Genomic DNA, 13,569 nt, shown 5'->3' with positions numbered 1-13,569 from the left:
TATAATACATTTTACAGTTTTACATTCATACCCACATACACATTCACAATGCTTTGAATGAGACATGATATCTATCATTACTTGGAAGTCTTTTTAAGTGTGTGTCTTTAGTTCTCGCGGGATATACGTACGATTTTACTATAAATGTTTATCAGAGATTTTTCTGATGTAAATTTTAATTTAAGCAATAAAAACTGCACAAACAAAGATATATAAACAGTTAGTGGAGCCAACACAAGGAAAGGAAAGGCAAATGTATTTATAAAACACCATTCAAGCACAAGGCAATTCACAGTGCTTTACAAAGAAATAAAATAAAGAAATACAGAATAAAAGAAATACATTAAAGCTTTAGAAGAAATTAAAGAAATGCATTAAAACAAATAGTGAGGAAAAGTATTTATTAAGATAAGTAGTAGAAGTAAAATCTATTTTTATTCAAATGCATGTGCAAATAAGAATGTTTTAAGTCCTCAATTAAAAGAAGTGAGCGTGTCGGCAGTCTTCAAGTGTGCAGGAAGTTTGTTCAACAGGTGAGGAGCGTAGAAACTAAAAGCTGTCTCACCTTGTTTGTTTCTTACTCTAGGAACACTGAGAAAACCTCTTCCTGAGGACTTCAGAGATCTTTCTGGAGGTTTTATATTCTACAAGTAAATCTGAGATGTATTTCGGCCTCAGACCATTCAAAGCTTTGGAGACCTGCAGAAAGATTTTAAAGTCAATCGTTTGGTACACAGGTAGTCAGTGCAAAACAAAAGAATAAATTACACAACTGATTGGAATGTGTGCTTTTAAATAAATTTAACTTGTAGTGATTACTACATTGAACACATTAAAAATATCAATCAACTTCCCAAAACTGATAGAATACTTTTATGCGTCTCGGCATCATTACTTGATAAGCTGGTGTAAACTAGAATACACAGCTAAATGGAAAGGCATGGAAAAAGACTTCAGGGGGCACCCCATCCAAAATACCATTGGGGATAAAGATGTATACACTAAAATAATATATTTTTTAAATGGATTCAATTACACTTACTCTGGAATTATGATTTGGATCACTCGTCTTAGAATAAACTTTATGTTTCAGACGGCCGCGCCAAGACGCCACTTTTTATCACTTTAATACCACAAAAAAAATCGGGTGTATTAAAGCAAGAAATTGTGACTTCTGTTGAAGCGACAATAAATTGTGTGTTGTTGACTGAAGGACGCACGCCCTGACGTCAGTACGTCGTTGCGTCATTTCCGACGCAGGCGCAGAACAGCCGTCTCTGACTCGTGTGAGGCCTCTCTTCCTCTACCGCCATCATGGGTCGCATGCACGCTCCCGGGTGAGCTCCCGTTTTATCGAAAAAACTCACTTTTTTCCCTCCGCAGAGACTATATCGAGACAGGAGATGATCATTAATTGTGTTTTAGCAGACTGGGGACGGAAATAAGGGACTTGGTGTCTCGAGGAAATGAGAAATCTCATGTAGATTCATCGACATCCATCTCCGTCTCTCACGTCTAATAGCCACGTTAGCATGTTAGCGGCTAAAGCGACTTCACTGACCAAGTTCAACTTATAAACTCCAATAATATAACTTATAGCACAATATTAATGTCTCTTAGTGTTGTTACTGATGCCAAGTTACCGTTTTAGAGGCCCTGCCTTGTGTGGCGCTAGCACAGGTCTGGAGCTAGCATTAGCCGGCCCGTCGAATCCAGTAAAATGCAGATGGTGGCTCAATAATACTTTCTGAATATCCCATCAAATATTATTTTTTTCTCTTGCAGAAAGGGCTTGTCCCAGTCAGCTCTGCCTTACAGGCGTAGTGTTCCCACTGTGAGTACATCTTGGATCATATGCAGCAGCTGACGTTTCACCTTTATGCTCATTAACACAGACATGTCTTTTTTTCCCCTATAGTGGCTGAAACTCACCTCTGATGACGTAAAAGAGCAGATTTTCAAGCTGGCCAAAAAGGGTCTGACTCCCTCTCAGATCGGTAAGCGTTGTTTAAGCTGTGTACATCTGGTATTATCTTGGCCTTGTTCACTAAAGTAATTTCTGAGAAAGTTTAAGAGTTGTATATTTAAGTGGTAGGCCTTACAGATGCCTCTTTTGATATAAATTGATATACTTTTAAAGTTTAGGTGAAAAGTGCTATGAAAGTACACACAAAGTAACTTAGAAATACCACGGTAAGGCTAAAAAGCACCACAGATCGAGGCCACCAATTGACAAATGCACACACTCAGAGAACCAACAAAATTAAGAAAAACAGACCAAGCTAACTCATGCAAGCAAAATTAGGAAAAAAACTCATAGAACCAATAGAAAATGTAGGTAAAGACTGTTTCACAAATGCACAAGCCAGTTCTAACTAACTGATCAGCATTGTTTCGCTCAATGCCTCTCAGCCGAGGCCCAGTGTGTTATTCTTTTATGTGCTTTGTGCAGTAACACATTGCCTGTTCGCGGTTTCATTGTTGTTGTGACCTATAATAGAAACTCATTAGAAGTGAAGAAATTATTTGTAGAAGCAACACATTTTGTCAAAATCTGTAGAGAAGGCTCAACTGTGGTAGTTTGTGTATTTCAATTCCCATGAAATACTTTCTTGAGCGTTACTGTTCAGGTTCTGCAAGTTGCTTCGGTCACAACAGACATTTCTGCTTTACATTTCATAGCTTAATAGGGTGTTAAGTTATGTTTGCAGATATATTTAAAGGCCTTGTGATTTTCCCCCACTGATGAAAATCCATTTCATCAGTGGGGGAAAATGTTAAACAGGCTTAGATTTGTAAGATTTAAAGAGTGTTGGTCTTTATTTTACTTTGCTCAATTGGAACACATTACAACTGTTGTTTTTAACACCATTTACTATTGAGCATGTTTATTTCCATAGAGCTGTAGAAATGGATCTGAAGAGTTTGGGTGGGTTGTGAGTCGTTTTTCAGCTCTTTTTGACCTTTCATTTTAGGTGTGATTCTGAGGGACTCCCACGGTGTGGCCCAGGTCCGCTTTGTCACTGGCAACAAAATCCTGAGGATCCTCAAGTCCAAGGGACTGGCCCCTGACCTGCCTGAGGATCTCTACCACCTCATCAAGAAGGCTGTGGCCGTCAGGAAGCATCTGGAGAGAAACCGAAAGGTACGTAAAGCTTGACTAATAGTCAGTCAATTGTTCTTATCTGAACGCTCCTAAAGTTTTTATGACTTGTACATTGCTCCGGATACTCTTTCAAAAGTTGTCACGAGTTATTTATCAAATACTGTGCATTAGTTTACCACTTTAAAAGAGTTGCTGGTAGTTCCACTTGAATTATTTGAAATGTGTCTCTGGCATTGACACAATTCATGCTTATCAGTTGTACAGGGACTCGATTAACCATCACCGTGACTGTAATTGCAGGACAAGGACGCCAAGTTCCGCCTGATTCTCATCGAGAGCAGGATCCACAGGCTGGCCCGTTACTACAAGACCAAGAGAGTACTGGCCCCCAACTGGAAGTAGTACGTATTGCTTCTCTCTCATAGTGGAAGTAAAATATTCAACATATGAAAATGAATAAAAAGTGCTCAACTCAAGCATTTCTTGTCGGGGGGGGGGGGGGGAAAGAGAATAAACTTTGATTTACAGTGACTGCTCCACCTGTACTTGTAGAAATGCACAATTCATTGTCCTGCTCTTCACTTTTTAAGAGTTGTGATATTTCTGTTGTGCTCGATTAAAAAATGGAGGTAAATTAGCAGAGTGGCTACTTGGTGCCACCTCTGCCAGTCCCCTTCATACAAACCATACATTTCTACAGGTGTCTCCTTTTATCACATTTTAACTTGGTGTGATCATTGGAATCTAACGCAGTGATTTTTATTTTTAAAGCCTGATATGAGCTCAGAAATCATTTATAAGCATTGTGATGTGTACACAGACTTGAGTCTGTTCAAACTCTGATGTTGTCCTTCTCTTGTTTACAGCGAGTCTTCTACAGCTTCTGCTCTGGTGGCATAAACAACACTTTTGGATTAATAAAACAGTTGAAATTAGCGGTTGTGTGCTCGTCTTCTTTTGACATTTTCCTGTTTGGTTTTGAAGGATGTTTGTCTAATATATTGTCGACTCCTGTGTTCTACGATGCCACACGTCGTCCATGAATCATGTTCGTCTGACGTTGCCTGGCAGCTCCATCCTCAACATGAGCTCCCCTTTATTAGCCATCATTAATGGGTTGACGAACATATGGCCTGTGGGCCAAAACTAGAGGCTCCGTATGGGCCATTTTTTCTGTTTTTTGTGATTTTTTTTTTTTTTAGGGGGGGGGGTTAACTGAATCATTTATAAAACTTGAAGCAACCTTTTCCTGAACACTACATGTTTTGATATTATGTACTTTTTGGGTCAGTGCTCCAAAGGGCAAGGGACGAGTTTAGAAATAATAATAATAATGGCATAGCTAAACCGATCGGTGGCTGACGAATAGAATTAGAAAGTGGGAATTTCCTCGGAAAATACTGGCAATTTCCATGTGTCACCAAGAAACGTTGGGGTGGGATCTCCGACGTGATTGGCTGAATATTTCCTGAGCGTCAGTTGTTCAGTCCAATCAGAGGGCAGCGTGACGTCACCATGTTTATTTTAACGAAGACTATTGCAACATCCAGACATTCACCTTAATGACGAGCACGAAGACACAACCGAGAAATATGGAGACCCCGCGAGCAACTATTTGACGAACGACACCCAAAAAATGGCACATACCTGCCGGAAAATGAAGCGACAGCACATTGACGCTCATCCGTCACCTACAACTACCCGAAATCCGTTGGTTTTCGACGAGGAATATCAGAATACGTGAGGATTTTTTTAACCCTTTTCGCCACAGCCGTTGGATCCGAGGAAGAGACGTCAAACATGGCCGCGGTTGTTGGATCCGAGCGGTCGGCGATGGAGAGGTTTGGCAGCGGGGGGATGGCGCTTCTGCCCCGGACGAAACAAATGCTCACCGTGCTGTGGGAACAGCTCCGGCTGCTGCTTCAAGTCATTTACTACTCCTGCATGTCGGGTGAGAAAAGGAAAACGTTATTGTGCTTTGTTTCGAAACAGTCGTTACGATGCGTTAAGGGTCACCAGGAAAATCCTACTACCACAGAGTGCTGTCTTTTTCTTTCAGTTTTAAAGTTTATGGCCAATTTTATGTTTTCATGAGCTATTCAGTTAAAGCTTTCAAGTCTAACTTAGTGTACAAACTCATTATTTATAATGAATCATTTGTCTTAATATTTTAGAGCTGATAGAAAGTTTATTTTTTATTTTTATTGACTTTCGAACTAAAGTTGTATGAATTCTGTATTTAAGCATGTATGTTGTCAAAATGATAAACAATATGCTTTATAAGCGTTTTTGCAAAACGTATAAAGTCCCTGTGAGGTACAAAATTAACCAGTAATAACCAGATTACTGACACTATATTTCATGTCATAGAATAAGAAGCCCATTTGGGAATATTGAAGTATAATCTTAAGGTCATGTTGAGTTTCTTGTTTTAAATCACTTTTCAATTTTTTTTTTTTTCCAGTTTTTCAAATGTTTAGGTTCGAGGTTCACGTGAGAATCACAGACGAGTCTGGTCAGCCCATCCAGCACATGACCACAGCGACCAACACAACCGAGTCGTTCCTCTTCTCGTCGCTGTTCGACGGAGACAACGGAGTCATCGTGGGAGGTTCCAACCCTCTGTCCAACTTCTGCGCTGACGTCGACGACCCTTTTGCTGGGAAGTCTACCGCTGAGGCCTTGCTGTCCAGCCTGCACGCCGACGACCTGTGCTGTGGGCTTGTGGACGACTTTGTGTCAAGAACATCCGGTAAAGAAGAGAACCTCTTCCTTGGACACCAATCCAGTTGGAAAATGGGCTTCCCCGGCGACTGGAACATCTTTGTGTCGAGCAGCGACAGCTCTAGTGAGGGCCGCCATCAAAACAACGAGAAGGTCTTCATGCAGGATGCAAAGAAGAAGAAGAAGAAGAAAGTTGTCAAACAAGACGCCCCAAAAGAGGAGAGGAGCTTTCAGTGGAGTGGCGAGGAAGACCAAAACGTAGTAGAGTTTGATAGTGAAGAGAGCAAGGCGCTTTGGGACTCTTTATCTACATCCAGTGACCCTTACAACCCTTTATTCTTCTCGGCCTGCATCACCACAAACACAAATTTGGGCAAAAGTAGAAGTGAGGCCAGGCACGGCCGTGATTCTGACCTGAGGTCAGTGAGCACAGCTGCTGAGGAGATGCCCGGGCCTCAAGGCCTCAACATCCTGGTCAGTCGCTCCGACAGCGAGAGCAGCTGGGCCAGCTCAGACAGCTCCAGCCCCGACGTGGATGAGGAGAGCGAAAGGCTGTGGGACTTCTTCAGTAGCGCCGAGGACCCCTACAATCCCATGTGCTTCACTGCGTGCACAGTCAGCGTCGCCGGTCCCACAGTCGCTAGGCAACAGGCCTCTCTGCCCGCTCCTCCTTCCAAGTCCAACTCCGACGCAGACGAGAGGGAGAGCAGCTTCCCTGCTTCGTCTGAGGATGACGAGGAAGACCAGCTGTGGAGGTCTCTCTTCCAAAAGGATGACCCGTTCCACCCCCTGAACTTCCAGGCCCGCCTCCACAGCTCCCCGACAGCTCCAGCAGCAGCGTCACTCCAACTCGCGTTTGAAGCGTCCAGGAAGCTCAGAGCTGTGAAGCCGCGTCTGCCAGAGAAGCACCTGAAGCGTCACTCGCATCCAGAACGAACCCTGGTGCCCTGGAGACGACCTGGACAAAAAGTTCAGTCGCCCACAGGAGAGAAGAGGCAAAGCAAGGCCAACAGCACCCAGAAGAAGGTAAATATTTGATAAGTAAACACTCTGAAAGCAGTAAATAGGAGCTTTGTGTATACACACACACACACACACACACACACACACACACACACACACACACACACACACACACACACACGCACACAGAGGCTATAGTCTTAATAGGTCACATTGCTGCAACATACACATTTTCAGTTCACGTGAATTCTTTGGTTAGTTTAAAGAAGAAGTCGATGGCTTCCCTCCGCCTCACTGGCCCAGCCTGACACCGGAGCACGTGACCTCATATTTAAAATTACTGGTAACGCTGGGTGTGGCTTCTGTTGAGTCACTGGGTTGTAGATAAGAGCTTCAACTCACCGCCGCGGCCTTGTTTGTCGTCGGTTAGCAACGCTGCCCGTCGTCATGGCTGAGGCGGTCACGTGACTCCGGCGAGTCAGCAGAGGATTTGTCTTGCATGCACACTAAATGAAGTTGCAGCAGTGTTGCAAAGAAATGTCACTAAGTGCTTTGTTCCATCAGACTGGGGGGGAAGAAACCCTCCGGAGTTGTTATATAGAAAACATTTTTACTAGACGGACGTGTGGATTTGATACGTTTTCTGTTTTCTCCCGTCTGCTTCAGGTGCGCTTCTCTCCCACCGTGCAGGTCCACGTCCTGCGGACCTGGCAGTTTGCTCGGCAGGACTCCCGCAAAGGACCCTGGGAGCAAATGGCGCGAGACCGCGACCGTTTCAGGAGGCGAGTCCAAGAGACTGAGAAAGCGATGGGCTCCTGCCTGACCCCGTCCCACCGAGAGAAGATCTGGGCCCGCCTGGAGCAACGTGCCTTGAAATAAACACTGAATGTTTCATTTCCTTCTGTGGATGAGAACTCGTGATTGGTTGCAATGCAACAGTGATTTTGATTTAGGCCGTTTAGAATATTGATGTTGGGCCGACCTTACTGTTTGGTGTCATGTTGAGCAACCTTGTACCTCAGAAGGTTTTATACATTGTGTTCCTGTTGCACTGACTGACACTTTCTCTTGTTAACCTCAGCATTAACGTGTGGAATGTTGTTTTTTTTGTACGCCTTATATACTGACCTAGTAATGTAACTTATTTCTGCCCTATGGAGCTTGTTGTTTATTTTGTACTGTTGGTTTGTGAGTGTTTTTGTATGTGTGAAAACACACTTTTTAGTAGATATAAGTCGGCGGGGGGGAAAAAAAGCAAAAGATGATATCATAAGAAGAGAAGAGTTTATTGTCCAAAGTGTTGAAAAGTTTTATTTAAGCATGATGAATGCCTTTCAATTACTGGTGGGGGGGAAAAAAAGTTTGTATTTTCTTACATCGGGGCTCACAGTCGGACACATTTCTTATGTTTCCACAACACTTTGTCCTCTGTGACTCACTCAACTTCTCATGGTAACATCACGTAGCCCAGTCCAACTGTTGTCCATAGAAAACCACCATTAGGTGCTTTGTACGATCAATAAAATGTGTTTTCACTCAAGTGAAGGTCTGCTTTGCTGTTATTAAATGTAAAGAAGAGGCGCGACGAATAACAGGTTTGAAATCCTGTTTGGTTGGTTGCACTTGTGTGAAGAAGAAGTGGAACTACTGGACAAAGCCTCGTTTAAATGGAAAGGGAGTAACAAAGCTTCCTGGTGTCTTTTTAAAATATTTTTAAAAGTGTTTACTGCAAGTAGTACTTCAAACTTGACAGCTGCAGAGTCTGACTCAAGTTTCAAGTGAGAAATGTGCAGATATTTTGTAGTCAAACATCCTCGGAGGTTTCAAATACGAATAAAAATCGATTCAAATTTAAAGGCGCCGACACAAAAAATCACCTCAGTGATCAAAACTAACGTCTCCAAACTCCTAGTTCAGGTGGCCATCGTCTGAGGGAGTGTGAGCTTTGACAAATACACAGGAAGCAGAATGTGGACATTGACTTGAGGTTGATGGGTCACTGCTGTTGATAATTAGAAGTGTAGACATTGTCCTCGATTCTGTTTCAACTGAATTTCGTGGTTTTTAAAAAAAAAAAAATCCAACACATCTTTCCTTCACGTGAGGAATGTAGTAGTTTTAGTTTCTATCATAATCTCATAATCCAACCAGCGCAATATTCAACCAACTCCTTCATCATTTCCTTATCATGTGACACACACACACACACACACACACACACACACACACACACACACACACACACACACACACACACACACACACACACACACACACACACACACACACACACACACACACTTCATCTTGTAATTTCCCAGCAGGCTTTGAGTCTCCGTGCAGTCTGACTGCTGTAAGGCTGTCGTAAGACAAGGGTTAAAAACACAGAGCATGATGAAACGACTTTCCTGAGGGATGAAATCAATTAACAGGTTTCCCCACGTCTCCCAAACACACACGCGCACGCACACACACACACACACACACACACACACACACACACACACACACACACACACACACACACACACACACACACACACACACACACACACACACACACACACACACAAAGTGGTGCAAAGGTGAGCAATCATTGACACTGTTGCTGTGTCAACTCAGTTGGAGGTCTTCTGTGCAACACCCCCCCCCCCCCCCCCCCCCCCACACACACACACACACAGCTGTGCAAATAATCCATCGCCCGCTGTTCTCCCAGGAAAAGCAGTGTTCCAATTGAAAGCACCATAACTGTCCGTTTGTGTTATAATATGAATGATGGTAATGCATTTAATACATATACCAGCAACCATGTATAATTATTTAAGATAAAAAAAAAAGAAACACATAAACAGGAAATGTGTTTTGTGGGGACTGTTTTTCTTTGTTCAGAGTCTGGATGTCAAACAGTTTATAAATCCCAAATCTCGTTTTAGTTTTGTCTCCAAATCCAAATGCAGTTTCTCAAAATGAATTTTGCGTGAAGTTTTGATTTCCATTATTAGGTTTGTAGATATCAGAAGGGCCAACGGCCAGATAAACACAATAAAATCGCACACACACTTCTTAAAGAGGATAAATCTCAGACATATACACATTATTTATGTCATAATCAGCAGAACATTTGCTAGAAAGGTTGAATGCATGGACAAATGTGTGGATGGAAGAATGGGAGTCGGTCTGTTTCAAAGCTCAGAAACAAGCCGGTAACTCCAGTTTAAGGTTGCTCCAATACAAATGGTCAATGGAATTTATATAACACTAATACAATTAAACAAATGCCACCCAAATATTCCAAACACATGTACCAAACATACTGAAAACAAAAGTGCCGTGGCATTGTATGTGGGAATGCAGGAACATTGGGAGCTTTCAGTTTTCCTCATTTTGAGATTATACCCTGAAAATTGAAGATACACAAAGTGTGAAAGGTTGTTAATTGTTTGTTGCAAGCAAAGACATTATTATCACACACAAATGGAAAGAGATGGTGTCTTTACCAGCAGAGTGAATTACAATTATACTGAGAGTGAAGAAGAAGGTGTTTTGTTGAGAATGTCTGGAGGCCACGTATGAACTTTGTGAAGAGATGAGGAGGATGAGTGAGAATAATGATCTCTGGTTGGGAGGATTGACTCATTTTAACCTACAATCGAACAACGTCTCTAATTGTTTTTGCCTGTGAGGATATATATGTTCATGTATTGTTCAGATTGTTCTGTTGTTCATAATTTTAGAAAGAAATCTGAAAAATCACAGACATGCTTGCTTTTGGATGCTTTTGTGTGTTGGTGTGACTTTCAGTGCCTGATCTGCCTGCAGTGTGTCTCTGGTTTTCTCCCCAAGGTCCAAACTAACAGAACTTCTTTTGAAGCTAATTGCTGATTTTTAAACTCCTCATAGGTGTAAATGCAGGTGTGACTGTTTCTCTGTGTTTGATCATCGACTTCAGCTCCCCAGCAACCCGACTTGGATAAAATGGAATAGGAGATGGATAAAGAATCATTTTTTAATTGAAAATGATTTTGGAGGGAGAGGACGTCTTGATGGCTTTGTTGCATTTACATGAAAGTGATTCTTGAGTGTGACAGCCTCTTCTTCACAGATACCACTTACCTTATTCCTCTTGAACATACCCCCCCCATCTTCGTCCCCCTCCTCCTCATCCTCCCCACCAGCATCATTAGCTCTGTGTGGCCTAGGCGACCCCGTCTCCAGGCAACCAGCAGGAGTGGTGAGGCGGTGAAAGGATTGCAGGTGATTGCAGCAGCAGTGGCGGCGGCAGCGGCGGCAGCAGCAGAAGAAGAGGCAGACACACACACACACACACACACACACACACATACAACCGGCCCTCCAACTCGCCTGCCAGAGGAGGGTCTCTCCTGGGTCACAATTAGCTGATGATGCAACCTTCCAGCAGCTATTGTGTCTGACAGCAGCTCATACAGACAGAGTGCAGGAACACAAAGAGCCACAAATCCAATTTTCCTGAGTATTGCTACAGTATAATAACCACAGCTGGAATGTCCCCACGGTACTCTGTTGCACGCCACTTGCACAATGCATCTTTACATTGTTCTGTTTTTCTCCATGCACATTTTGTATTTCTGTAGTCAACAGAACTAAACCCACAGGTTTGATTCTGTGGGTTTAGTTTGAAATTAAATGAAACACAATAAAAATGTCACCATCATCATCATCATCATCATCATCATCATCATCATCATCATCATCATCATCATCATCATCATTCTAACCTATAGTAAAGAATGAGGTAATTATGTGGATTAGTGTGTGACCAACACCCACACGAGTTTTAATGGGTGCAGTGCCACCTTTCGGCCACTGGGGGACTCAGCTCTCCTTGGTACGTGACAATGCACACACACACACACACACACACACACACACACACACACACACACACACACACACACACACACACACACACACACACACACACACACACACACACACACACACACACACACACACACACACCATGTTTACAGACAAGTGACAGCAGGGACAGACCCTGCAGCAGAGGACAACCAGATGTTTCTAGCAGTTTCCCTCAAAAAGTCACAGACGTGACTGGGCTCTGAAGCGTCAACACAACATCCTCCAACAATCATCTCTCATAACAGAAGCGTTGAGCTTCAGATAATCTTCACACGCCACCCTGCAGCTTTGCATTCCTGCAGTGTCCAGTCTGAGGAACTGTTGTCTCTTGAGTGACATGCGACCCCATCAACATCTGGATGACCTTCAATCTCCAAAGATTGGCAAAGTATTGGTATTTTCTTTAATAAACATGGTGAGACTACAAGTTATGTTTGGAGTCATTCGGACACTGTTTGGTTGTTACATGACAGGCAGTCTTTAGTCAAACAGGTTTTCTACGACTAACCAGATACTGCAGATTGTTTCTTGATTATGACAAACAAAAATTAATTCGATACCAACATGAAGCAAGTGTGCAGGCACTTGTCCTGTCATCAGAAATCTCCGGGATGATTTCTAAATCCAGTGAACTGATGTTACACGGTGAATCTTTCATTACATTAAAAGGCTACTTTGGTATTAGTTCCCGAAAAAAGTTCATATGCTTCTTACATTTTTAAATTAAATACCTACATGTGGTCTTTTTTTCTTTTGTTTAATCCTGGAATTTAAGTCTGAAATCAAACGAGCTGCCAAAACTTTTATCCCCAAACTTGAAATCAGGGTTAATTATAAACACATCAATTGCTTTTTGTTGTTCTATTTTTTTCCCCCAGTTTCTTTTCTTTACTCGTATTTATCTGCTTATGTTTTAAACTTTACATATATTTCTGTCCCGTGTTGTTTAGTTAATTACATACACATTCTGTAGATTGCTCTTCAGTTACAGACATTTCTGAATGACTACTTTCACTGATGATGTCCAGCAGAACACACACACACACACACACACACACACACACACACACACACACACACACACACACACACACACACACACACACACACACACACACACACACACACACACACACACACACACACAGTGTTGGAGAAGAACACTGACGTCTCCTGCTCTCTTGTGGTCAAAGTAAAAAAACAGCAAATGCTCACAAACTGGAGACACAAATACTAGTTTGTAGAAGCAGGATTACTACTGAACATCACCAGTGGGGTAAAACGAGCCAGGCTCATGACGGTGTCAACAAAGAGTGTATGGAGACACAATGAGGCAAGATATATTTTTCTTTCTCTTTGATGTGTCCATACTCTTTCTCTGTAAAAAAAATAAAATAGAAATAAAAGAACTTGTGGTGCACGGGGGCCTTGGCTCATCCTGGAAGCCCTTCAAGCCGAGACCCAACACACTGACAAAACCCCCGAGGAAATTAATAATCCTGTGAAGTGGCTGAACAGGAAGTTGTGATTTGCCTCCTTGAGAGTGTCTGTCTGTGGTCACTGCCTGGTCAGTAAAAAAAAAAACCATCAAACATATCGGTCCGATATTCAAGCTCTTGTTTTGTGACAGTATCAGTGTCGACCAGCTTCACTGTAACGTTTTAGGAAACACGCTTCACAGTAATCGGAGGTTTCATCAACATTACAGGCCGTCAGACGGTTACTCTTGAACTGTGTTTTATTTCAAACAGCATTCACACGATACACTGTATTTGTTGAGGCACATTCACATCGAGTGCTAAATAACTTCATGCATGGTTGGGATGTGGGCTACAGCTTCGCGGGATGGACGTCTGACTGCAAATGAAAAT

General features: G+C 42.5%; 2 protein-coding genes across 2 annotated transcripts; both read left to right on the top strand.

The window, feature by feature from the left end:
- The first annotated feature begins 1,277 nt into the window (after positions 1-1,277).
- rps13 (ribosomal protein S13) lies at positions 1,278-4,041 on the top strand. The gene is made up of 6 exons (XM_080505371.1): positions 1,278-1,337; positions 1,786-1,834; positions 1,919-1,997; positions 2,976-3,145; positions 3,407-3,507; positions 3,973-4,041. The coding sequence occupies exons 1-6, from the start codon at positions 1,315-1,317 to the stop codon at positions 4,004-4,006; spliced, it is 456 nt and encodes a 151-aa protein (XP_080361497.1). The 5' UTR covers positions 1,278-1,314; the 3' UTR covers positions 4,007-4,041.
- A 637-nt stretch (positions 4,042-4,678) lies between these two features.
- Positions 4,679-8,333, top strand: LOC308136663 (uncharacterized protein). The gene is made up of 3 exons (XM_080505107.1): positions 4,679-5,057; positions 5,571-6,856; positions 7,460-8,333. Exons 1-3 carry the CDS (start codon positions 4,907-4,909, stop codon positions 7,670-7,672), a joined length of 1,650 nt encoding a protein of 549 aa, XP_080361233.1. The 5' UTR covers positions 4,679-4,906; the 3' UTR covers positions 7,673-8,333.
- Positions 8,334-13,569: the final 5,236 nt, after the last annotated feature.

The sequence above is a fragment of the Blennius ocellaris genome, assembly GCF_963422515.1.
Source record: "Blennius ocellaris genome assembly, chromosome: 11".
NCBI lineage: Eukaryota > Metazoa > Chordata > Actinopteri > Blenniiformes > Blenniidae > Blennius > Blennius ocellaris.
This window is presented reverse-complemented; position numbering and strand designations above follow the sequence as displayed.